Source organism: Festucalex cinctus, chromosome 12 (genome assembly GCF_051991245.1).
Source record: "Festucalex cinctus isolate MCC-2025b chromosome 12, RoL_Fcin_1.0, whole genome shotgun sequence".
Lineage (NCBI taxonomy): Eukaryota > Metazoa > Chordata > Actinopteri > Syngnathiformes > Syngnathidae > Festucalex > Festucalex cinctus.
In genome coordinates, this window is record NC_135422.1 from 22466475 (window position 1) to 22494153 (window position 27679).

General features: G+C 42.8%; 1 protein-coding gene across 2 annotated transcripts; it reads left to right on the forward strand.

The window, feature by feature from the left end:
- The first annotated feature begins 1780 nt into the window (after positions 1–1780).
- On the forward strand, positions 1781–25781 carry rin3 (Ras and Rab interactor 3). 2 transcript variants are annotated; one of them, XM_077539208.1, is made up of 15 exons: positions 1781–1990; positions 2288–2429; positions 9824–10289; positions 11413–11524; positions 11602–11674; positions 12383–12474; positions 12793–13738; positions 15315–15489; positions 15581–15752; positions 15982–16103; positions 16198–16384; positions 19655–19786; positions 19849–20015; positions 21428–21542; positions 21748–25781. In XM_077539208.1, the coding sequence occupies exons 2-15, from the start codon at positions 2395–2397 to the stop codon at positions 22014–22016; spliced, it is 3063 nt and encodes a 1020-aa protein (XP_077395334.1). In that variant the 5' UTR covers positions 1781–1990; positions 2288–2394; the 3' UTR covers positions 22017–25781. The 2 variants fall into 2 exon arrangements, with proteins under 2 accessions (XP_077395334.1, XP_077395333.1); XM_077539207.1 differs by lacking the exon at positions 1781–1990 and having other exon boundaries at positions 2100–2429.
- Positions 25782–27679: the final 1898 nt, after the last annotated feature.

A 27679-nucleotide genomic window follows, 5' to 3' on the forward strand; every position in this document is an offset into this window, starting at 1 on the left:
CCCAGCCCTTTGTTGCGGTATATTTAAATAATTGATTCAAAATATAAAAATATAGAAGACATATTTGTTGTTGTTCTTTTTTAACACATTTGTAGATACTGTGAAAATTTGTGGTGTTTTAAGATTATTTACAAGCAAAAAATGTCACTATAAGGTTTGAATATTGAAATGAATCGTATTGAATCGAAAATTGTATCGTTCCCAAACTTAATCGAACCGTATCGAACCGTTCTGTTCTGAAAGATAATCGTTTTTCAATCGAATCGCAACCTGTGTATTGAGATACATATCGAATCGGCCTCATTTCAGAGATTCCCACCCCTAGTTTTCAGCATGCACGAGTCGACTCAAGTGTACACACTGGAATAGCGGAACAAACAATAGAGGAATTAAGGGGATTTTCATTTTCAACCTGGATAGATTTTTATTTTTTGTTTTATAAAAAGTATTTACGTTACAAGAAGTCAAGAGAGACTGCCTATTTTGTTTTTCATAAAAAAAAACTTTGTTTTCCATGTTAAAAATGCACTTTTATTAAAGTATTTGGAACTCCGTTTCTACCGCATTATTTTTATGTTGAGATGGTGTTATCGGCAGCTGCTGAAAGTAACTAAAAAAGTAACTTTTAATCTAACTTAGTTACTTTTAAAATCAAGTCATCAGTAACGCAATTTAGTTACTTTTAAAACCAAGTAATCAGTAAAGTAACTAAGTTACTTTTTCAAGGTAACTGTGGCAACACTGGTTATGGGCATTTCTAATTTCCGCAATGCAACGTGAAAACAAACGACGTGTTGTAAACTATTGCTTTTGCCTGTGACTAGCATATAAACCAGGTAGATTGTTATAGTAGTCAAACCTCATTTCATCAAATTTTGAAATCAAAATTATACTCACAAATCAAATTACAACGATCCAAAATCTAACCAGCAGGAGGCTTCCTTTCACCGTATAAGACTGCCATTTTCACTTGTAAGCATTTTATTTCTTCTTTCTTTTTTTTCATGTCTTTTTGGTGAATGATGGAGCATCCTCTATTCGCCAGCTACCAGTGACTGCAGGATGCATCAAGATGTACTTTTTGCAGCGTCATAGGAAAATGCCTTTCAGCACTACTGACATGACTGCATTTTTCTGTTTCTTTGCTCCATCCAGTGGCAGTTAACTGTAGGTGACGCTACGCAACCAGAATCTGAGCAGTTTAGCTAGCATGCATGAGTGCTGGTGTTTACACAGGAAGCAGCTGCACACGCAACATGTTCACTGTTTAGTGTGGATGGTTTGACCACACATGCATGTCTAAATAGTTTAGGTGTGTTTACAACAGTAAATGCAATCCAAAGAGCAAATAAAGCATAGAGAGCCTGCTTGTGTATGGAGGACCAAAACTGGCAAAATTCAAAATAAATAAATAAATAAATAAATACATGACTAAAAGTGAAAATAAAAACGAATATGAAAAATATATAATTCAAAAAATTTATATTTATATATATATATATATATATATAATATATATTTTTATATAATTTTCAAATGATATTTTTTGTATCCGTTTTTATTTTCACTTTTTGTCATTTATTTATTTATGTATTTAGCCATTTATTTATTTTGAAATTTGGCCGTTTTAGTCCTCCATACCTTGTGTGCACTGAAGCAGGACTGTGTCTTACTTTTATCTTAGGTTAGGGTTACAAAGCCAGTGTCCAAAATCCCTGTTTGTCAGAACCTCTTTGAAATCAGCGGAGCAGGAGGAGGAACCCAGAACTGAAAGTCATTGCTTTAAATGTAAAAGCAAGAGTTAAAAAGGAAAGCAGACAATAGCAAATGATTAGGGTGCGTCAGAGAAGTTGAAGTGAGAGAGAAACATGAAGTTTTACATTCCACAGTGTGAGTTTGTATCCATCTGGAAGCCTTTAAAGGAGGGGGAGGAGACGAGGAGGAGTGTGGACAAGCAACTGCTGAATATGTAAAACACATTATACAGAAGGTGAGACATACAGTACTATATACTGTATATGTGCGTGTGTGTGTGTGTGGATGTGTGAGTGTGCCTTTGATTTGATGCAATGAGAAGAGATTGCATGAAGGGGCGGGGAAAAAAATAATGACATTTTCTAATATTATAATAAATATGCCATTAATTACAAAGCCAAGAGTGCAGAGGAAACTTGACCACAGTTCTCTGCCTCTTCCTGTCTTACAGCACAGGAAGTTGAGGCCACAGCTGACACATACAGATATTTTCCCCTTATTTTGCCTTATTCAGTCCTGTTGGACTCAACAGGAGGAAGAACCAGGGAGGGTGCAGGGCAGAGAGAAGGCGGGATTTGGTGAAGCTGAGAGTGAAAAGAAAAAGAGACGGAGCAGTTCAACAGTCAACTTGAGTCGTTTATGATGGAAGCCAGCGTTGATTCTCAGGAAACGGGGTGAGTTTGGGAGCAGTGAGTTGCTTGAAAATCTAGTAAGGAAGAGTATTTGGGCAAGGTAGTGAGCTGTTGTAAGTGTAAGAAGGGAAGAAGCAGTCGGGGGGTGGACGTCAGCAAGCCACAGCAGGAAAAACAGATGTGCCTCCCTCACTAATAAATAGGTCAGTGGCTACAAAAAGATAAATTCATGCCTGTTACATTTTAATATTGCTTTCCTTGGATCAGCTTTGTAACGTGATTTCTACCAAGGCCACTGAATCAACTTTGTGGAAATCCTCACATGAACTTAGTTTGGTTCTTTATGCACTCAAAATATGCGAGCGCTTTTGACCCTGACGTCTTCCACTCTAGAGCTCGACCCTCACTTGCAGGTCAAAGAAAGAAATCTTGTAAAGTACAAGTACTGGATTGTTTAAATCGATGTTTGCAGCATGTGACAACTTGAGAGCTTTGTTGATAGTGTATCAAATGTATGTGAACTAATTATTTTTAAGGGACTCGTTGAATCATAGCTGCATATTCAACATTTTAACCCCAGAAAATTATTGTGGTTTATTTAAAGAGTGTTTCCATTTCATTAATCATAATAACTAGAATCACTAGCATGATATCTTTGCTGCTGTGGTATTGCTGAATTTAATCAGATGATATGCAAAGACTAAAATTGCATGCAAGCAAGTAAAAACAGTTTCTTAGTGAGAGCGTTCTGATATTTATAAAGAATTACAGCACACTTAATATCGTCTTGTAAAATACCACTTGAAATTGCTTATTTTTTGAGCGTCGATTGGTTCTGTCTCAGGCAAATGAGTCACTGTTCGCACGAGGCCAAAAGAATGTCATTACCACAGTTACCAGGGGCGGAGCTAGGGCGTTGCGACGAGTTTTCTTGTTCTCAAACAGCTGAGAGAGTCTGACAAGAAAAGCAAGCGATAGCAAAGAAAACCTGACAATTTCACTCATGGAGGCAACACATCACCACCACGTGGTCAAACTCAAACACACACCGCATACGTTCCTGAACATTCAAGAATGTGTCATTTACTAAAAGCTAATGCTGATAATGCTAATTTGTGCAAATACATCAGCTTAGCTTACCTTTTGAATTTGACACCATTGTGCTTGGCAGGTTTTAATTTATACTTGTTAGATGGTGATGGTAAACAATACAAGAAATACAGTGTTCTTCACTATATAACATTTTTTTCTCCACTTTTCCGATGAGATATATTAAAGGCGCTGTCTGCCAGTTTCACTCTGGAAAAGGCACTTTTTAAATACAGGATGCACACACTTTAACTCCTTCTCAGTCTACTCCTCTAGGCTTAAGTTAATGTATGGTTGTGATTTTTTTAATTTACCCCCAACCTCCAGCCTATATTTTACCATTTTGTGTTTATTTTGTCAACAACGGGACGTTTCTGGGTGGTGTCTGTGGACAGACGGTTGTTTCCCCCTCCACCCAATCGCAGAGCGGGGGTTGGGAGTGGGCGTGGCTGGAGCGGCGGGGGGCGTGTAGGCAGACGGGTTGTTTGTTTATGAGTAGAGTGCTTAGAGTGATCAGAGGCAGGGGGCGGTGGGCAGAGGCAGGGGGTGTGAACGTTGAGCTCGTGTGGGTTGAGCCATGGGAGGCGCCCATTTTGAATTGTTTGTTTACAAACAGAAACGGTTCGTTTACTAACAGAAACTGTCAAACCTACTGACAGGCCCTTTAAACATGCAGTGGCTAAAAATATTTGAGAGTGGCAAATGTGTTTTTGGTAATGAAAGGTTGCATTTTACAAAAGTAGTGCCATAATGCTTGCCATGGCATAAATGTACTGCACCTCTGATTTATATCCATTTATTTTTATTATAAACTCAAGTTCAAAGTTGTAACTATAAGATATAGTTATTTAAATTTACATTTATTTTCTTTTATGCGAATGATGAAGATGACAACATCAGATGCATATGTTACATACAATATGTACGTAATGTGCTACAAAACATGGCAAAAGGCAGCCCAGGTGACAGCAATATTTTTTTAATCTACAATGAGCAGTAAATGGCGTACTTTGGTGGAAAAGTATCCATTCATATATCCATCCATCTTCTACCGCTTATCCGAGTCGCGGGGGCAGCAGCTTTAGAAGGGAAACTCAGACTTCCCTCTCCCCAGCCACTTTAACCAGCTCCACAGGCGTTCCCAGGCCAGCAGAGAGACAGTCTCTCCGGCGTGACCTCTCCAGAGAGGCGTCCAGGAGGCATCCGAACCAGACGCCCGAGCCACCTCAGCTGGCTCCTCTCAACGCGGAGGAGCAGCGGCTTGACTCTGAGCCCCTCCGGGATGACCAAGATTCTCACCCTATCTCTCAGGGAGAGCCCGGACACTAGGGGTGTGCTCAAAAAATCGATACGGCAATATATTGTTGCGGGCCTCATTACAATACACGTATCGATACGCAGGCGTCAGAATCGATATTGCTCATTAACTTTAAATAGGCACTTAACGTTTGCCTTTGCAAACTTGCATTGTACCTAAAAAAATAAAAACCAGAAGTGTCTTTGAAGTTAATTGCCTTCAATTAATGCAAAAATAGCTCACCAGTGATCCGACACTGTGTCTTGGCTAAGAAAAATTAAAGCAGAGGAAGAATATCAACATTAATTTACTTATAAACTTAACATTGCACATGTATATTAATGTACCAATTTTCGTATATTTTGTTTAAAAAACGAAATAGAATGTTACATGGAAAAAATGCTGTTTTTATTTCCCCAAATATTTCAAAATAAGCACATTTTAGAGCTGTAATTTTAATAATTTGATATTTTTACTCATATCGGCTCATGCCTATTAATAAATTTTCCCGGTGTGTCTGTGAAAGCTGCTCCTTGCTTTGCACACATTTTAGACCAGGCATGCCACTTGCTGGTAAACCAGAAGAGCTACTACCAAAAACATTTTTTGTCATCCAGCATAATAAACATATCCTTTAGGTGTACATATGACTGTTATTATAAAATGCAAGTAAATGAATGTGAAATATCGGGATACGTATCGCCTTGAAGATCAAGTATTGGGATACCTATGTATCGCGATACGTATCGTATCGTGACCCCTGTATCGTGATACGTATCGTATCGTGAGGTTGGCGGCAATACCCAGCCCTACCGGACACGCTGCGGAGGAAACTAATTTCGGCCGCTTGTATCCGGGATCTCGTTCTTTCGGTCACGAACCACAGCTCGTGACCATAGGTGAGGGTTGGAACGTAGATCGACCGGTAAATCAAGAGCTTTGCCTTCTGGCTCAGCTCTTTCTTCACCACAACGGACCGATACAGAGTCCGCATCACTGCAGACACTGCCCCGATCCCCCTGTTGATCTCCCGCTCCATTATGCCCTCATATGCCACCCATTTCCGACTGAGGACCATGGTCTCGAATTTGGAGGTGCTGATCCTCATCCCAACCGCTTCACACTCGGCTGTGAACCGTTCCAGTGAGAGTTGGAGATCCCGACTTGATGAAGCCAACAGCACCACATCATCTGCAAAAAGCAGAGATGCAATGCTGAGGCCACCAAACCGGACCCCCTCAAAGCCTCGGCTGCACCTAGAAATCCATCCACCCATCCATCTTCTTCCGCTTATCCGAGGTCGGGTCGCGGGGGCAGCAGCTTTAGGAGGGAAACCCAGACTTCCCTCTCCCCAGCCACTTCAACGAGCTCCACCTGCGGGATTCCAAGGTGTTCCCAGGCCAGCCGAGAGACATAGTCTCTCCAGCGTGTCCTGGGTCGTCCCGCCGGTGGGACATGCCCGGAAGACCTCTCCAGGGAGGCGTCCAGGAGGCATCCGAACCAGATGCCCGAGCCACCTCAGCTGGCTCCTCTCAACGCGGAGGAGCAGTGGCTCGACTCTTGAGTCTATCCCAGATGACCGAGCTTCTCACCCTATCTCTAAGGGAGAGCCCGGAAACTCTGCGGAGGAAACTCATTTCGGCCGCTTGTATCCGGGATCTCGTTCTTTCGGTCACGACCCACAGCTCGTGACCATAGGTGAGGGTTGGAACGTAGACCGACCGGTAAATCAAGAGCTTTGCCTTTTGCTCAGCTCTTTCTTCATCACGACGGACCGATACAGAGTCCGCATAACTGCAGACGCTGCCCCGATCCGCCTGTTGATCTCTCGCTCCATCCTACCCTCACTCATGAACATGACCCCAAGATACTTGAACTCCTCCACTTGGGGCAGGAACTCATCCTCGACCCGGAGATGACACACCACCCTTTTCCGACTGAGGACCATGGTCTCGGATTTGGAGGTGCTGATTTTCATCCCAACCGCTTCACACTCAGCTGCGAACCGCTCCAGTGAGAGTTGGAGATCACGGCTGGATGAAGCCAACAGCACCACATCATCTGCAAAGGGCAGAGATGCAATGCTGAGGCCACCAAACCGGACCCCCTCAACGCCTCAGCTGCGCCTAGAAATTCTGTCCATAAAAGTTATGAACAGAACCGGTGACAAATGGCAACCTTGGCGGAGTCCAACCCTCACTGGAAACGAATCCGACTTACTGCCGGCAATCCGGACCAAACTCTGGCAACGGTCGTACAGGGACCGAACAGCCCGTATAAGGGGGCCCAGTACCCCGTACTCCCAAAGCAGCCCCCACAGGACTCCCCGAGGGACATGGTCGAACGCCCTCTCCAAATCCACAAAACACATGTAGACTAGATGAGCAAACTCCCACGCACCCTTGAGGATCCTGCTGAGGGTGTAGAGCTGGTCCACTGTTCCACGGCCAGGACGAAAACCACACTGCTCCTCCTGAATCCGAGATTCGACTTCCCGACGGACCCTCCTCTCCAGCACCCCTGAATAGACCTCACCAGGGCGGCTGAGGAGTGTGATCCCTCTGTAGTTGGAACACACCCTCCGGTCCCCCTTCTTAAAAAGGGGGACCACCACCCCGGTCTGCCAATCCAGAGGCACAGTCCCTAATGTCCACGCGATGCTGTAGAGGTGTGTCAACCACGACAGCCCCACAACATCCAGAGTTTTTAGGAACTCCGGGCGGATCTCATCCACCGCCGGGGCTGTGCCACCGAGGAGCTTTCCAACCACCTCAGTGACTTCGACCCCAGAGATAGGAGAGCCCACCTCAGAGTCCCCAGACTCTGCTTCCTCAAAGGAAGACGTGTCGGTGGAATTGAGGAGGTCTTTGAAGTATTCCCGCCACTGATTCACGACGTCCCCAGCAGCACCCCATTTCCACTATACACAGTGTTAATGGTGCACTGCTTTCCTCTCCTAAGACACCAGATGGTGGACCAGAATTTCCTCAAAGCCATCCGGAAGTCATTTTCCATGGCCTCACCGAACTCCTCCCATGTCCAAGTATTTGCCTCAGCAACCGCCGAAGCCACGTTCCGCTTGGCCAGCCGGTACCTGTCAGCTGCCTCCGGAGTCTGACAGGCCAAAATGGCCCGATAGGACTAATTCTTCAGCTTGACGGCATTCCTTACTGCTGGTCACCAGCGTTTTTTGAGGATTGCTGCCGCGACAGGCACCGACCAACTTACGGCCACAGCTCCGATCGGCCGCCTCAACAATGGAGGCGCGGAACATATTCCACTCGGACTCAACGTCCCCCGCCTCCCCCAGGACAAGGGAGAAGTTCTGCCGGAGGTGGGCGTTGAAACTCTTTCTGACAGGGGATTCTGCCTGACGTTCCCAGCAAACCCTCACTATACGTTTGGGTCTGCCAGGTCGGACAGGCATCTTCCCCCACCATCGGAGCCAACACACCACCTGGTGGTGATCATTTGACAGCTCCGCCCCTCTCTTCACCCGAGTGTCCAAAACATGCGGCCGCAAATCCGACAACACAACTACAAAATCGATCATCGAACTGCGGCCTAGGGTGTCCTGGTGCCAAGTGCACATATGGACACCCTTGTGTTTGAACATGGTGTTCGTTATGGACAATCCGTGACGAGCACAGAAGTCCAATAACAGAACACCGCTTGGGTTCCAATTGGAGGGCCGTTCCTCCCAATCACGCCCCTCCAGGTCTCATTGTCATTGCCCACGTGAGCGTTGAAGTCCCCCAGCAGGACGAGGGAGTCCCCAGGGGGAGTACTCTCCAGCACACCCTCCAAGGACTCTAAAAAGGGTGGGTACTCTGAACTACTGTTTGGTGCATATGTACAAACAACAGTCAGGACCCGACCCCCCACCCGAATGCGGAGGGAGGCTACCCTCTCGTCTACAGAGGTGAACCCCCAACGTACAGGCGCTGATCCGGGGGGGCAAAAAGTATGCCCACACCTGCTCTGCGCCTCTCACCGTGGGCAACTCCAGAGTGGAAGAGAGTCCAACCCCTCTCGAGAGGACTGGTACCAGAGCCCAAGATGTGTGTGGAGGCGAGTCTGACTTTGTCTAGTCGGAACCTCTCGGCCTCACAAACCACCTCGGGCTCCTTCCCTGTCAGAGAGGTGACATTCCATGATGTTTTAAATCAAATTTTGAAATGATTGATAGATGGTTCTATGTGGAATTTGACATGCCTATTGAATATAAAATTCATTTTATGAACTTATATTTTTCTTAAATATTCACATACATGTAATTTAATAATTATTTTTAAAGAATTTTTGCATGTGTGCTATTTTTAAAATGTATTTTAAAATCTCACGTACTCCCATTTGTGAACCACTGAACAGTAAACATGATCTACTTCCTCAATCTGAGAGCGTAATGAGAATGCCCGCAAACTGAGCTGCAAGTTGATTACTTAAAATATTTTAAAAGCAAATCATGGTTCAAGGTGCTTATGGTGATAAGATTTTTGAGGTGGTGGTGGTGCTGGGATTATGATAAAACGATTTTCAGTCTCCATGATCACCTTTTTCACATAAGCTTTTTTTTTTTTTTTTTTTTTTAAGTTACCGATAAGTGATTAAGTGCCAGATATGTCCTCAGACACAGCATGCATTTAATAACAAAACTGAAATGTATCAAATGTGTTGTGACTAGTCGAGCCTAAATGGAGTTAATAGTGAATCATTTGTTAGTCATGTGTTCAGGTGAAAATGTTGTTTCTGTTACTCTTATGAATAAGAAACAGTGTGGATGTGTTTACAACGGCTCGGAGATGTTTGGAAGGTTTACATAAACGACTACTAATTTGGAGAGGAAACTTTCACCATGCAGTTTTAATCCTGAAGCGTAAACATTTCAAAAATGTTATCAGTTTTGCTATAAATGAATATATCTCTTATGACATAACATTCACGCAAATCTGAAAATGTCGAGGTGAAAGTGAAAACGGGTTCAGTTGCCTCCTGAGGCAAAGTGAAGTTGACTTGCATGAATTTCTAACCTTCTCTTTGTCCTTTACAGTCACACGGACTCTCTGACAGTTCACGACATCTCCTCCCTCCCCCCTTCAAGGCCATGTCGACCCAAGCCGCCTCCTCCAGCTATTAAGTCCTCCCAAATCCCTTCTCGACCTCCTCTACCTCCAACCACTCCTCCGTCACTCCCTTTTCTCTCCAAGCCGACTTCGCCGCTGCCCTCCAATCCACCTCCTCCATCTCTCCCACAGCCGCTCTCCCCGACACTTCTCCTACAGAGTTCTCTCAAGGCTGAGCCTACTCCCTGCTTGACTCACCTCTCATCACCCTCACCCCAGGCAGTGTCAACCTCGCCCTCCTCCTGCCTCCCTTCTCCTCCTGCCATCTTGCCGCTCTCTCCAACACCAATGCTAAGCCTTGTAGATCTCTTGGTGGGGAGCAGTTCTGTCTGGCTCACCAAAGGACTCAGCCAAGAACAAATCACGTGCATCTTGGGAGATGAGTCTGCAGGGGTGAGACACTCGCACATAACGTTTTTGTCTTTTACCAAAAATGTTGAGATTAGAAAGTACTGTAAGCGCTGTAATCAAATGTATAATGTCTCCGAAAATGATTCATTCTACTCATTCTACTTTTAATTCCCTTTAAAATGACATATAAGACATGAAAGTACCTCAAAAATTGACCAAGTTACAGCAATTTCAATGTCGGCAGGGCTGAAATCCCTCATTTTGAGAAGACCGTTTTTTTTTTTTTCCCACTTTGTAAAATGATATGGCGGGCCCCAAGACTTGAGTTTTACACCTATGGTCTAAATCAGTGGTGTTCACACTATGGATCGGGGGGCCATTTGCGGCCCAACATTCATCTTCAGTCTCATCATATTCTATACTTATAAAAATGACATTTGACACGGCCCGAAAGGTTAAGTTAAAAAAAAAAAATACATATAATAGGGTGGAGGTGAACAGAGTGACAGGGGAGGGTGTGAAAAAAAAAGTAGGTGCCACTAACAATAATTAATTTGTGTAGAGCTATTCTAAATATGCAAAGATAGAAATAAATTATTTCCAACTAACACAATTACTCTTCAAAAAACTTTGGTGAATAAGTCAAGTCAAGACATCTTTATTTATATAGCGCTTTCAAATCGAATCCAATTAAACATTAGAAGCTTACAACCGTTTGCTCTTGCTTTGGTTCTGAATGTTGATGGGATTCAGCTGCTGTTCAGACAGAACTTCTATTTGGGCTGTGGGCCACCCCAAAATTTGGAAAAACGCTTAACTATTTTCAACTTTATTAAATTCGGCAGAAAATATAAACAATATATAATTGCTTACTTGATTGATTTTTAGCATGTTTAAAAAATTTAAGTCTGATAAATTCAAAGTGGCCCTTTCATTTTTCTGTATGTGGCCCTCAAACAAAAAAGTTTGGACCCCCCTGGTCTAAATGAAGCCCATCTCTTCAATGCATCAAACCTCTATCTTCTTTCTTACGTCATCAGCATGGCCAAAAACGAAAGAAAACCATTTGTCCTAAAAAGAACGTCTCCCCAGCTAGTTAGCTTAGCTGCAAACTTTCTACAGCTAGGCTATCATGCATTGCATAATGTTTGACTGGCACTTGCAGGTCTTCCTGGTTCAGAGCACAGAGGAGCAGGACATGATGCTGTCAGTGCGCCTGCCTGAGGAGCAGGAAGCAATGCCAGTACACTGCGTGAAGGTCAAACAGCACAAGACCTGTATGTGTACCTTCTTATTAAATGCATTTACAATAATGTGGCCATTGCATAACCAGCGTGTGATTGTTCTCTCACAGTTCTTCACTTAGATGGTTCGGCTCTGGTTTTTGATGACATCTACAAACTCATCTCCTTCTACTGTGTCAGCAGGTGACGCGCATATGCACAGATAGAAGCACATTCATGGGAAGATGCACAAAATGTGGGGAAAGAGTACAAAGGCACAGCTCATATTAAGTAATTTAGCAATCATTGGTTGCTGAAAGATTGAGTTGTTGGTGAAGTTGCATACTTTTGCCTTGCTGTAAGGTTTGACAAATTGACTGACTCTTGTCGTGTGCATGCAAAATGGCTGCCACTTGAAATCACAGATCCCTCTGTTGTATTGCAACAACCTCCAGTCACATGAATGGTAAAGACAACTCAAGTTACATAAAAGGGCCCTTTGTCAAAGAACAAAAAAAAAAAAAGATCTCTGAAGACACAGACGCTTTTTCTTTCGTGTAAAAAAAATCCTATCAAAAATGTAATCAGTATCCTCAGAAAACATGCTGCAATTCAAAAATAGAAATAAAGAGAAATAATTATTGTGTTTTGAATGATAACAACTGCAAATAATTAAAATACTCATGTCAGTAAAATTAATCAATTTTGAAAATTAAATTCAATGTCTTTACCGTTTATTGATGAAATGATATGAAAATGAAAAAAACCCGTATCCAAGTATTTCACAATCATTTCTTTTTCACACGCATGAATGATATCATTTTTACCAATCTGCATACCTTATCCAAACTGTTACTGTTACTGTTGTTACTTCTTAAGAATGACATAACGTTGTTTGTTGAATCTAACTAGGGACATCCTGTCTGCACCACTGAAATTGCCACAGGCCATTTCAATGGCAACACAGAAAGAGGAGCTGGAGATCATCTCTGCCATGGGTGCAGGTATCGTAGACATCTGCTGTTTGTAGTGTACCATTTAGGATGGACTAAGTTGGGGTGGAATTACATCAACAGTGACTGAAGTGAAAAGTTGTAACATACAAAGACTTTAGATACTTTTTACATATTTGTAAAAACAGGACATATAAATACTGCCACAGCCATCAATATAAGGTTTGCTTGTTTTATTTTCCAAACATACTCTTCACTAAACTTTCTAAACTTTTGTCTGTTGTCTATTCGAGACATGATTAGGACATGCAATATTAGAAATAGATGACTAGAGTAACTATTACGCATTTTCCATTGTATGTATTGCAGACTTTTGGACATCCGACATGAATCAGAAGATGAAAAAACAGGACCTAGTTTTGGATCCGAGCCCCAACACGGTTCATTTGTATATCAACCCGATCACTTTGGCAGAGACAGCAACCAAGCAGCCAAAAGAGTCCAAACTACAAATCAACACCCCTAAAAGCATCATTTCCTACTTGCTCAATGGGGAATCCAGCCAGAAGGAAAACAAAGAGGTCAAAAATCTCCTTTCTAACCAGGACACGAAATTCAAGCGGCCTCCTCCCAGACCCCCCAGCCTGGGATCAGGCTCTGGGATGGGCCTGCTATTCTCATCTCCCCCCTTGGAAAAAAAGTCACCATTGACCTCTGCAGCTGACAGAAAAGAGGAAGGAAGGGTGGCGGGAGGGGACAAAGAAGAGAGGAAGACAGCATTGACATCACCTCCTCCATTACGGCCTCCTGTTCCCCCGCAGAGTCGAGCCATGCCCTCGCTGCGTCCTGCTCCCCTGCGCCGCAATTCTTCCAGGAACAGTACAGATGGTGGCGACAAGGGCCAAAAACCTGCGACGGGACCAGAAAAGGAAGGAGAAGGACTGAGAGAAGAAGACAAAGCATGTGTGTTGGGTGAGGGTGTCGAACTGTCAAACAGTAGAGGTAGAGAACGAGTTGCGAGCAAGAACAAAGACGAGGACAAACAACAATTTGGTCCGCAAATTTTAGTGAAGCGACCCAGTCGACCGGTACCTCAACCAAGGAAGAAACCGCCGTCACCAGACAGGCCTGACGGCCGGGCGGCCAATCAGAATTCTGTGTCAAAACTCGGCCCTCCCTCCCAGGCACAAAGGCCAGACGTGTCACTGTACGCTCCACAGGGGGGCGCCATGCTCGGCGCAGATCCCGACTCTTGCTCTAACAGCAGCACTGAAGAAGAAGGAGAGATGAACCTGGAGCAAGACCAAAGCCATAAGTAGGTCTGGCACAACTGAATGCTGGGAGACAATAATTAATAATTAATAATAATAATAATAATAATAATAATAATAATAATACATTTGGTTTGTAATGCACTTTACATTTCAAGAGAGATCTCAAAGAGTTTGCAATCACCACGTTAATTCATTCATACATTTCTGCAACAAATATTCATTGTGTATTAGTTGCATCAGGACTAAAATAATTCAAATAATATGTGTATATCTATACAGTAATTTGTAAACTTTGCTTGGTCCCAAAATTAATTCCAAAATGATACAATTGCGGTTCAAGTCCATCACAGTTTTTCAGGACTTTCGGATTTGGCAGGTCTGCCTCAGCGTTTGTTTTCATCATGGGGGAGTTGCTCATTTTAAGATATTTTACAACAAATACCATATCTAGATAAATAAATTACAGCATGATGAATTAGAGCTGCGCTTGGCTGATGACCTGCCCATGGCATAGTTTAACCCAATATCTGCTGGGATAAGCTCCAGCTCACCCGCCGCGATCTAATGAAAATATGCAGTACAGAAAATGAAGTGGGGGTGGCTGAATTAGAAGAGAAACAACATCAAGGAAGTGAATTATTTTGCAATTAAAGGAGCTGTCTGCCGGTTTCACTCAGGAAAATGCACTTTTTAAATACAGGATTTAAACAAACAAACTACTTCTCAATTTCATAACGTGTGGGGGTGATTTCGTCCTAAACCCCCACCTTCCCCAGCCTGTATTTGGCCATTTTGTGTTTGTTTTGTAAACAGCGGGACGTTTCTGTGGAAAGACAGTGTTTACAACCCTCCATCCAATCACAGAGCGGTGGGGGGTGTAACGTGTCAGCTGTGTGACGTCACTCCCGCGGCAATTTGAAAGCACGCACGGATTTTTTTTTTTCACTCACTCATTCACACCTGTAAGCTTCTGTGAGTGAGTGAGTGAAAAAATAATAATCCGTGCGTGCTTTCAAATTGCCGCGGGAGTGACGTCACGTAGCTGACACATTCGCCCGGCCCCGTTTGCCACACGCCACCCCCCGCTCTGTGATTGGCTGGTTTCCACAGAAACGTCCCGCTGTTTACAAAACCAACACAAAATGGCAAAATACAGGCTGGGGGTGTGGGGGTTTAGGACAAAATCACCCCCACACGTTATGAAAAGCCCATATCTAAAAATTGAGAAGTAGTTAGTTTGTTTAAATCCTGTATTTAAAAAGTGCATTTTCCTGAGTGAAACCGGTAGACAGCCCCTTTAAACATTTTGGAACAAAGTCAAACTTCACAGACTTGACTGCCAATCATAATTTGCTTGAACTTTATTAAATCAACAAGTGTTTGTCGACCGGCTTGTCTAAGGCCAATTCTCTTAAAATGACAAGCATAGAAAATGCACGTAGTTTTTTTTTTTTTTTTTTGGAAAAGTTGCAAAATAATTGGACATAATCATTCCTATTATTTTTACTTATTACTTATTCCGTTGTTGACATGACATCAAACTTGTCATGTTTGGGTGCTAATCAATAGTGGACAAATATAGTGTAAGGACGAACTTGACTGTAACCCTCATTTTAGTAACCCGTCCGAGAATCGTGGCAGCAAAATGAAGCGGACGCCAACCACCATCATGTTGGGCAAAGCTCGTTCCCGCCTGTCTACCGTTATTACCGGCCTCATCAGTCACGACCGGCGCCTCTCACAACGCATTGTGGAGCTGGCTAGAGACCCGCTGAGCTATTTTGGAAACCTGGTAAATGCTTAACCTTCAAATATGGTCATGTTCATGTCTCCAAAACATCCAAGGCAAAGAATGGAGTGGAGTTTTCATGTGTGATCTGTAGGTGAAAGAGCACCGGGCGTTCACCCTTGAGACCATGTCCAACCACTCCACCTCCACTGAGCTGTTACAGGAGATCAGGCAGATGATGACTCAGTTGAAGAATTACCTGCTGCAGAGTTCTGAACTGCAGGCCATGATTGAGCCACAGCATCAATGTTCGCAAGACAAACTGGGTATGCCATGTGTATAGGCTAGCTTTAGCGCTCGCTCGGTCTTATTTGCAACAACACTATACACACCTATTTTCACACCAGATAAAGAAGTATTCAATATCAGCAAGGCCTGAATGGTAATAAATTGATCAAGATGTGTTATGAGTATATGGAGATGAAGAAGAAAGCATGTGATGTCCCTCTCACAAAGTCACCGTTTGAGGGTAACTTGTTTATCATGACCTTGCAGACAGCATAGTGGAAGCAGTTCTGTGTAAGAGTGTACTGAAGCCACTTCGGGAGCCTATTTACGGCAATCTGGAGAAACTGCACACAAACAATGGCAGCCTGAAGCAACTGGCACAGAACCAGGTACAACAACATATTGTTATTTATCTCTGCAGCTTCATAATCACATGCTCAACTGCTTTATTAAATCCGGTCTGTGCAATTTTGAATAAATTAGTCCATAGTTCTGGGCAGTACCACCACAGCTCTGGGAGTCACCACCGCCGTCCCGGAAGCTTCAGCTATGGAGAAGATTAGTGTGAAACTTAGTAATCTGCATCTTGAATACTCTCCTCCAAAGAAGATTGAGCTACTGCTAAAGGCTTGTAAAATCATCTATGACTCCATGTCTGTCAGCTGTCCTGGTAAGTGTCAACAAAACTCCAACAAATGCACACAGTTTGTTTGTCTGTTTGTTTGCTTTTTAATTAGTCACCAAACACACTGCAAAAATTATGTGTCATTGAGGCAGTACGACTTTGAAATCGGATTGGGAGAAACAATCGCACTGCGAATATAGTTGCATCAGGCAGAATGACTGATTCAGAAGGTCCTGGACAGAGAAGATTGAAATGGCCTGTGTTCACTCCCACAATGGCAGATACACTTTTGTGCAAAAATACGTTTTAAACAAATACATAAATGCATACATAAAAAGATTGGATTTAACAAAAACAGTGTGTGTGTGGAGTGGCTGGGCAGAGGTGTGGCCAATGGCAGCGCTTGAATATATTTGCATCCTGTTGCCACTTGGAAGAAAGCGATTGAAGATCATGTCACCCTTGAACTACATATGAGGCAGTTACAATATTAACAGGGACAGTGGTCACTATACAGTGGGAAGCTATTCATAAGTTGCTTTCTCCTATATGAGTGGAGCTTACTTTTACAATATTACATTGCTATACAGCCAAAATAAATGGGGTAAGTTGAGCTACCTGCCCCTGACCATGTTGCTTAATTACCCCAAGGCTACCATATTGACGCCCTCTTAAAATAATCGCCTAAGTCCTTTTTCTGATTTTTCAAGAAACACAACAAAAAAATTGAACCATTTGCATCAATGAGGAGATGATTTAGGCAAAAAATAAAAATTTTTGCAAAAAGAAAAATGATTTGGGCAATTATTTTAAGAGGGCGACATGCAAAATTGTACACTTTTATGCTAGCTAAAAGGCACAATTCCATAGCTCATAAATGTCAAATGGATGTATAAAGCAAATTATGTACTATACTTTGGTCTTTACATGTACTTTCATCAGTGAAAAACTTTTTTTGTCCAACCACTATGGATGTAACAATAACGGCAATATCATGTCACGATATAAAAACTGCCACAATATCATCATCGTCATGTTGTGATATTAAAAACAGTACATCTGTTACCAAAAAAAAAAAAAAAAAGTCAGGTTGATTTCCATTTGTGCAGTTCTAGCACCCTCTGGTGCTCTTTTTTTTTTTTAGTGCAGATAATTTTCATAAGGCATGTTTTGGCCCTTCTATGTTTAAAAACCACACTAATCATCAGATGAAGGGGACCGTAATATACTTGTGAATTGAGTCGATATGTGGAGGAACTCAATATGTGCATGCAGTAGCAAGTAAGTGCCGTAATATTAAGTCTTATTGTTTATATGCATTGCTGTTATGTGCAAAATCACAATATAGTGCTTTTTTCATTTTTCGCCAACCTCCTCACAGTATCGTAATAATTATCATATTGTGAGCTTCATATCGTGATAATATCGTATTGTGATGTTTCGATATTGTTACATCCCTACTAACCACTTCTGGCATATGGCTCGTATCATCCGTCAGAGATTCCATTAAATGGAATCTTTCCCCCCAAAACATTATTCATATGTTCATTTTTTTTTTGTTTTAAATGGTTACTTACCCCAGTCTTCACTACTCTACTCCTTTTTAAGTAGCAGTATATTTAAAAAAAAAACTAAAACTAAAACAAAACAAAGCAAAATGGCTTAACTGTGTCAAAACGGGCGTGGCTTCTTGTGAAGAAACGAGACGCACACAAGTGTTGTCTGGATTTCTTTTGCCAACAGGCAGGGCAAGTCGTTTGCAAGTCGTGTTCCAAGCTATGTGCTTCGAGCTAAAAAGCACTTTGATGCTGAATTCATATATTTGTCATATATTAGTCATATATTTGAAGATCTACAAGTTAATTTGTGAATCATTTCAAGCACATCCCTTCATGTCAAATGTCTGAATTATTTTGACATAAGCATTCTTGTTCCGAAACGAGTCACTATAGTGAAGTAAAGTACACTGCCCCCAGCCACATAGTTGCACTGTGTGATAGCAATTACAATAGATATGGAATTATATGAATTTCAATGTAACGTAGATAGTATTTTTATTTTATTTTTTTAATGTATTATGAGTCACAATTTCTTTCCCCATCATCCAGAACATAGCCTGCCTGCTACCATAAAGATGAACAAGCAATCACAAATAAGCAAACACAAATACAAAACACTATGTTTTTATTATTATTATTATTGATGCGTGGGGTTCTATGAAAAACGTAGCTTTCTAGTTCTACACAGTGAGGCAAAGAATTATTTGTCAGCCACCGCTTGTCAGTCTCTCAGAGATGAAGTGTACTGGTACTTGATGTTGCACAATCGGTGACTGATTAAATACTTGTTTTGCCTCACCGTAGTATATGATGAAGATAATGTCGGTAAAGCGGACTCTGTATCGGTCTGTCATGGTGAAGAAAGAGCTCTCGATTTACCGGTCGATCTACGTTCCCACCCTCACCTATGGTCACGAGCTGTGGGTCATGACCGAAAGAACAAGATCCCGGATACAAGCGGCCGACATGAGTTTCCGCCGCAGGGTGTCCGGGCTCTCCCTTAGAGATAGTGTGAGAAGCTCGGTCATCCGGGAGGGACTCAGAGTCGAGCCGCTGCTCCTCCGCGTTGAGAGGAGCCAACTGAGGTGGCTCGGGCAGCTGGTTCGGATGCCTCCAGGACGTCTCCCTGGGCATGTCCCACCGGCGGGAGGCCCCAGGGACAACCCAGGACACACTGGAGAGATTATGTTTTTCTCGGCTGGCCTGGGAACGCCTTGGGATCCCGCCGGAGGAGCTGGTTGAAGTGGCTGGGGAGAGGGAGGTCTGGGTTTCCCTCCTAAAACTGCTGCCCTTTGCGACCCGACCTCGGATGGATAATGTCGGTAAAAGAACAACTCTTTTGGTGGTCCAAAACATTTGTACAGTACTTGATGTATAATGTTGTGTTTAAAAATGATAAATGTTTTATGTCCAATTGTTCTGAAGTGTTTCCAAATGTTCCAAATGTATTTTTATTTGATCAAAAATTGTAATTAGCATCCTTATAATATTCTGGATTAGTATAAATAATTTGACTACTATAAAGTTGTTTAGGATTAGTATAAATAATTTAACTACTATAAAGTTGTTTAGCTGTCAGCTCTTATTGTTAGGATTTTTTTTCCCCTCTAGTATCGTTTCATTCTCAATATTGAGGCCCTATATACAGGTATAGTATTGAAGTCATAATGTTGGTATCGTGACAAGACTACCAGGAAGTGCATGTAATTACTGTAAATCAACTATCCTCTAATGTGGTGAAAACATGATTTTACAGGGCGGGCCCATGGAGCTGATGACTTCCTGCCTGTAATGATGTATGTCCTGGCGAGATCTAATCTGTCAGATTTAATGCTGGATGTGGAATACATGATGGAGTTGATGGACCCCGCCATAACAATAGGAGAAGGTATCGTATACAGTATGTTCACTTTCACAGACAACAATCTGATTGTAATTTTTTATATATAGGTTCATATTATTTGACGACCACGTACGGCGCTCTTGAGCATATTAAGTCGTTTGACCAGCAGCAGTCAGCTCCACGTCAGCTGAGTAGGGAGATTCAGGACTCCATCCAACGTTGGGAGAGACGACGCACACTCAACCAAGAAAGTTTGGACCAACGAGCTGTTCAGGTATAAACAAACCCTTCATATATTCGCAACCCCAAAATACACACTTTAAAGCTGAGATTGATATATTTCTCTCAGGCAATCTAGGACAAATACATTTAATGAAATAAGAGTTTAGAGTTGATCAGTCAATCAATCAATCAGTTTTTCCTTGCCCTCTTGTGATTAATATTTGTCAACTGTGGGCATGTGAAGCCCTTTGAGACTCTTTTATGATAAAGGGCTATAAAATCAACTTGACTTAACACCTTCCAAGACCTTTGGCAAGGTCTTGGAAGGTGCATGGGAGTTCTCCCACCTAGTATACATGTCTTTTGCGGCCTTAGAGAAGGAAGGACTGTGTCCCCCAGGGACCTTCTGTGGGGAGTGCTTTGGGAATATGGGGTATTCCAAACCCCTTGATGCTGTTGGATTCCTATACGACCAATGTCAGAATTTCGTCTGCATTTTGGTCGTTCCCAGTGATGGTTGGACTCCGTCAAGGCAACCCTTCATCATGATTCCATTTATAACCATTATGGACAGACTGTCTAGGCGCAGCCAGGGCATTGAGGGGTCCAGTATGGTGGCCTCAGTATTACATCTCTGCTTTTTTTGCACATGATGTGGTACTGTCGGTTTCATGAAGACAAAATATGTAACTCTCACTGGAGCATTTCGCAGCTGAGTTTGAAGCAGTTGGGATGAAAATCAGAACTATCAAATCTGATGCTGTGGTCCTCAGTCGGAAAAGGGTGGGGTGCCATGCCCAGACTGGGGACGAGATCCTAGTCCAAGTGGAAGGAGTTCAAGTATCTTGGGGTCTCGTTCACAAGCTGTAGGTCATGACCCAAAGAACAAGATTCAGGATACAAGCGGCTGAAATGAGTTACTTCCGCATACTGTCCGGGCTCTCCCGCTAGGGTGAGAAGCTCGGTCATCTGCCAGGGACTCAGACCAGCTGCTGCTTCTCTGCATTGAGAGGAGTCAGATGAGGTGGCTCGGGCATCTGGTTAGGATGCCTCCCTTGTGAGGTGTTCCGGGCATGTCCCACCACGAGGAGGCCCTGGGGATGACCCAGGACGCATTGGAGAGACTATGTCTCTTGGCTGGCCTGGGAACGTCTCGGGGTTTTCCTGAAGGAGATGGACGAAGTGGCTGGGGAAGGGAAAGTCTTGGATTCCCTGCTGGAGATGGTGCCCCTGTAACCCAACTCCAGATGAGCGACAGAAAATGGATGGATGGAAATAGCTTTCTAAGTAAAATATTGTCATTGTTGCCTTGTGGAATGCAATTACACAAATTGACATTAACCAAATATGCCTAGGCAGTTATGAATCCCTAAAACATTAACACACTAATTCCATGATTCCAATATTATTTAGACTGTATAAATATTGCTAGGTGTAACCCTTGTGTTTATGGGTGTTGTGCAGGAATTCTTGACAGTGTGCTGTCCAGATATCGGAAGCAATCCCAAAACCTTTGGCATCCTTCCCACCACCACAATCCAACAGCTGACTGAACAATGTGATGCACGCTTTGAACAAGGTATGTGTAACTTGTGGATAATGGAAGTATGACAGTTTCTAAATGTATAATACTCGGGTGTCCAAATATTATACATTGTGTATTTTACTATACTTGAGTGTAAGCACAGGACCAAAATATCTTGGGTTGTGAATAATGTCTAGGAATAGTCCTTTCCGTTACATACGTTCTCGATGTGTAATAAAGTGGTCTTTCTGTTCTCCAGATTCATTCATCCTCAGCATCTATGAAGATGACGTTCTTCGGCCCCTGGCCCCTACAGAGCTGGCACTGAGTGTGAAGAACAAACATCGACAAAAAGCATATTGCTTTATCTATCACCCCGTGGACCATGGCTTCATGCGAACAGCCCGGCCTGGCCGCAGCTGCCCCACTAGCCCGCCCCCGCAACCACCTCCACAAAGCGCTTTCCAAAACATTTCAGCTGTCGATACTGAAGAACCAGAAGAAGAAGGTTGTCTGATTAGCTGGTAATTGCTTCACTGCCGCAGCAGCTACTCTTATTGTAACTGCAACACTGGTGCCCAATGCAAAGATATAAAATTTGGCTTCACCTGGTATTTTGATGAAAACCAGAAGAATTTCTTAAAGGTTCCATGCTATCATAATCATTTTTTGCCCTCTGGTTTGTGCATAACTATAATGTTTGGTGTTCGCATTCAATAGTCTTCAAAAGACAAATTTGGCACCGTTGTGTTGTAGGATCGTGGCTCATTTTTAGGTTTAGGTATCGAGACCCAAGTGGAACTGCGACTAGCATTTCGGTTCTCCCAGAATCATTCAGATTTGTAAATGTCGGTGCTAAATTTCGATGCTGAGTTCGCCACGCAGAAGCAGGAATACCCGGTGGCCGACGAAGGTCACTACCGTCAGTCAATAGCGTTGCAGGTCTGTGGAGCAGTTCCCACCATATGCTCCCCATCGGAAGCCGCTAAACACAAAGAAGAAGGACCAATAAGAATGTAAAAAAAAAAAAACAACTAAATTTATATCTTGTATACCGAAGCATTTCGGAATCAGAATTGTGCTGTTTTTGCCGCATATAGCAGAGGATAGCTTTTTCTGTGTTCTCACCCCGGGTTTTCACTGGATGCGGTTGCGGTGCGGTTGCGGTGCGGTGCGTCTTGACTGCGTGCTCCGGACCGGTCAATTTTTTTGTCAATCCACACCGGCTCCGCACAGCTGCGGTCCGGCAGCTCCGTCGCCGCCCACTTCCCAACGTGTCTCGCGGGACCGCGCGCGCGCGATCATGTGGCATTTCACAACGACAAACATACAGAAAGTCTGCTCAACAGAGAAGCAGAAAGATATGAGATTCCATGCAGCATCCTTTTTTTGGTTGTCCTTGTAAAGTATATTAATAACGAGAGTCGGGTCAGTGCGGGTCCACTCTTTATTTCTGTCTTCCCCGTCCGGCTGCCGCTCAGTACGGCAAGCGAGACGGGCACAACAAGCAATCGCGAACATCAAACTCACAATACATTACAGTCCTTATAAAAAGGATGTGCCGTGTCATATATTATTTTGTGGTTTTCCACCTCCAATATAAACCTCTCCTCGTCCATGTTCGCTGGTGTCTAAACCGTGAATGAGCACATGGCCCGGCGACGCCCACGTCACGTTTTGCTGAAAAACTTGCGAAATAGGAGCTGGCGAGTATTTTATTCTGAAAGGTAACCGGAAATTTATTTTGAAACTGCCTCGGTCTTCCTGTCCCGCTCGATGTGTTTTGTGCTAGCTTGCCATTTGCCGGAGGCCTACCGCTGCGGCGTCCGGCAAAAATAGAAAATAGGCTATCCTTGCGGAAGGCTTGCGGCACGCCGCAGGCCTTCCGCAGTCGACACGCAACGCACCCGCAAGCGGTGTAAACTGCACCATTCGAATGAATGGAATCTAATTGCTTGCGTCGCCGGACCGCACCGCAACCGCACCGCAACCGCATCCAGTGAAAACCCGGGGTAAGCGACACGGTCACATTTCACCCACATTGGTCAGTCCCTCTGGCGGCTGCAAGGTCGCAGCGCAGCGTTGCCACAGAGCTGCATGGAACAAAAAACAGACTGCGGAATTCCATAACAGCCAACACAATGAAGAGATGGTAGCTATAAGATGCCCACATACAAGGAACAGCCACATATCTGGAATGAACCAATCAAAGGAAGGCCATTTTCTAAATCAAATTAACTCTTTGACTGCCAAAGACGATTAATAGCGATTAGTAAAATTACGATGACTGGAATGCGATCTTTCATTTAGTACCCACACTGTATATGTAGTAAAGGCAAACAATATTTTTTTTGCCTTGAAAGATGAGTTCAAATGCTCGAAATCGGCTGGCACTGTGGGCTTTTTTTTTTTTTTTTTGATAACCTGTGGCAGTCAAAGAGTGTTAAGGAGAAGAGAGATCCAGTCGGAAAATAGATTATTTGCACAGAATATTGTGTTCTATTGCTATAAAAGCATGGAACCTATCAAAAGAAAGATTAAAGTCTCTTCTTTCATCAGGAAACAATAAGTATGTTCCTATCTGTTTCCGTTTTGCAGCAATTAGCTGTCAAGGTTTGTGGGGGATTGAGGACCCAAGTGGAGGGGAGGCAGAGTGAGGAGGCCGAGGCAATGTACAAACAAAAAAGGGTTTTATTACTTATGTAAAAATAAGGTGGTGCACAAGGTGCAGACAGGAAACGACAAAAACAAAAGTCCTAAATCAACGCAAACTCAAATAACAAGGCAAGACGGGAGAAACTGCAAAACGTGGAATCGACAATGGACCAACAAGAACTCAACTGAAAACAGGTGACTAAATACACACAAACTAATTACACAATAAGTGACACCTGGACAAGACACACGTGGGTGAGGGAACTGATTGGCTGAACACAAGGGTGTGGGATGACAAGCACAGGTGAACATGATCACACTAAAACGAGACGCTGACAAGGAAAACAACTGAAGTGATCAACAAAGAAACTATAACAAAAACCCAACCCAAACCATGACATTAGCATTAGAAGGGAGCTAAGTTTCATCGGTTTTCACAAATCTATTCAAAATTGTAAGTAATTGAGCTTTTTTTTTCTACATGGCTATGGTTGATCTCCTTTGCCCTGCTGCCACCTGCTGGCTGTTTTTGTAATAACTACCATTTCTGCAACCGTTCTTTGCAGTTGAGAGGCTGCATCAAAGCCTTCTGTATGGTCTAGCATAAAAATAAAAAATAAAGTCTTTGGGACACTTAAAACATAAAAAAAATAACGTATTTACACGTTATTGGGAGCAAATTAGTTAATTACACTAGGCGAGCGTGTCGCTATGACTTACCAAACAGCAGTATCTCGCAGTCACGGCGCTTGTGGCGTCGCGATGTTAATGGTTCTTGATGGAACAGAATTGTCAATAAATCGCTCGTTTTTCGGCAAATTTCTACAGTTATTTTGATTAATGTTACTCATGAATGACTTTCAGGCGAGGACTCTTTGCTAAAATGCTAAGCTAAGGTCCAAAAGGAAGACACGTCTGTCACGTCATGACACGCTTGCTGCGGCACCTACAAAATAAAAGTCATTATACATTTCAGCAGTCAAGACACTTTTATTGTGACAACAAAAGTGCCTGGAACTGTGCGCGAATTACTTTTTTTCAGAGCAAGATTTCCGCAAAGGCACCTCTTGTAGCTTAATTCAAGCCTTGAAACTAATAAATGAATTGTAACGCAACGCATTTCACATACAAAACGATAGCGCCGTTTCTAATATGGGGAGAATAATTACTTAGATTAGTCAGTTTATGAAAAAAACAAAAACTGAGTGCCATTAGTTTAAATGCCATTATTCCCAACACTGTTACTTACCAACTAAAATAGCTTGAAAAGGGGCATCCTGCTCATTTGAAATGATCTTGCTAACCCTATAAAAGGATTTCAAAGATGATTAAAAAAGAAAATACAAATGGTGGCATGGGACCTTTAATGTCAGATTCTCTTCAGTCAGTGTCCTGTCCGTGCAATATTCAAGTCTAGTATACCATAACAGCTGTTTGATAAATTGTCTGGGGTCTGGAACTCCTTTTTGTAAACCTACGTTGTTTATGCTGCAATGCAATGTTAATCATTTTGTTTATGCAGTTCATGTTTAATAAGGCTGCGAGGTGTGCAGGGTGTGCACTGTCTCTCTCCAAATGTCATTTGGGACCGTCTCCTGGTATCCCTGAATGGAATAAACGGTAGAAGATGGATGGAAACGAGGCTTGGTCTTTTCGTTTTAGGTTAACCACAGCTTGATTGAATGTCCCTCTGGCCAAATGATCTTCAATCTTTACACCATCATTTTTGTCCCGGATGTTTCATGATGGGCAGCACGGTGGATGAGTGGTTAGCACGTCCGCCTCCCAGTTTTGAGGACTCCAGTTTGAGTCCATGCTCCGTCCTTCATGGGTGGAGTTTGCATATTCTCCCCGTGCCTGCGTGGGTCTTCCCTGGGTACTCCGGTCTCCTCCCACGTTCCAAAGACATGCATGGCAGGTTAATTGGACGTTCCGAATTGTCCCTAGGTGTGCTTGTGCGTGTGGATGGTTGTTTGTCTCTGTGTGCCCTGCGATTGGCTGGCAACCAGTCCAGGGTGTCATTTTGTTGAACTACAACTCAAAAACAATGTCTGATTTCCATTGCTTTAATTCGACTCATCACTTTATTTATTATTATTTTTGTCAGATTCAAATTGTTTCAGCGACAACTCTGCTACACACATAGACAAAATTTCTGGTCGGGGCGAATTCTGTTAAAGGAATACTTTACTTATGTAGACATTTTTGGCAGTCAAACATAAATATTTTGCCTATAAGAAATTTGATATTTTCATTATTTTCCATGTCCAATTAGTACCTTTAAAAACACATTTTGCAACTTGCTGTCAACTGAAAATGACATCACAAGGGCTCAGGTAACCAATCACAGCTCACCTTGTGAATGTCACATGACCAAACCTAGAAAACAGGTGAGCTGTGATGATTGGTTACCCGAGCCCTTGTGATGTCATTTTCAGTCGACAGCAAGTTGCAAAATGTGTTTTTAAAGGTGCTATTTGTACATGAAAAATAAGGAAAGTATCAAATTAATTATAGACAAAATATTACCTTTTTATTGCTATAATGGGTATATATATATATATATATATATATATATATATATATATATATATATATATATATATATATATATATATATATATATATATATATATATATAAAAAGCACGTCCGCCACCCAGTTCTGAGGACTCCGGTTCGAGTCCAGGCTCCGGCCTTCCTGGGTGGAGTTTGCATGTTCTCCCCGTGCCCGCGTGGGTCTTCTCCGGGTACTCCGGTCTCCTCCCACATTCCAAAGACATACATGGCAGGTTAATTGGGAGCTCCGAATTGTCCCTCGGTGTGTAAGTGTGGATGGTTGTTCGTCTCTGTGTGCCCTGCGATTGGCTGGCAACCAATCCAGGGTGTCCCCTGCCTACTGCCCAGAGCCAGCTGAGATAGGCGCCAGGCACCCCCCGCGACCCTTGTGAGGAATAAGCGGTCAAGAAAATGGATGGATATATATATATATATATAATATATATAAAAGACACATTGCAGCTCCTTTTGACCTTTCTTGAACAGATGCTTCTCCATCAGCATTCGCTGGACAGATGTAGTATCTGTATCATTAAATTGCCACTTGGTAAAGGAGCAGTCAGTTCTTGACGGTGCACTTTGACAAATTGTCCAGCCAAATGCTATTCTTTGACATCATAAGCACGATGCACTCGAGCAGGAAGGCAAAGCAATAAATGCAGGGTTACTCCCTTATTCCATAAGATATGTCAAATTATTAATAATAAACAAGTGTTAACATAATTTAAAGGCAAATTGCCACTAAGTAACTAGTTTATTTATTTATTTTTGTTTAATGTGCCTGGTTTTATTTTAGTGAACACAGCATCAATTCTTCAAATTACCAGATTAGATATGCACTTTATCTACACAAACGGCTTCTTTATCTTGGATTAAAAAAATCCCTCCACCTCACAGATGTGGCATATTAGACAGCATCTTAGATTGTCCATCATAAAAGGCTGCTTCAAGTTGTTTAAGACTTTAACACATTCAATC

Excerpts from the sequence above, each read along its gene's own strand:
- rin3 (XM_077539208.1), top strand. The coding sequence starts at position 2,395 with ATGATGGAAGCCAGCGTTGATTCTCAGGAAACGGG. Across the intron at positions 11,525-11,601 it reads GGTCAAACAGCACAAGACCT|TTCTTCACTTAGATGGTTCG; the intron begins GTATGTGTACCT and ends GTTCTCTCACAG. Across the intron at positions 15,753-15,981 it reads ATGTTCGCAAGACAAACTGG|ACAGCATAGTGGAAGCAGTT; the intron begins GTATGCCATGTG and ends ATGACCTTGCAG.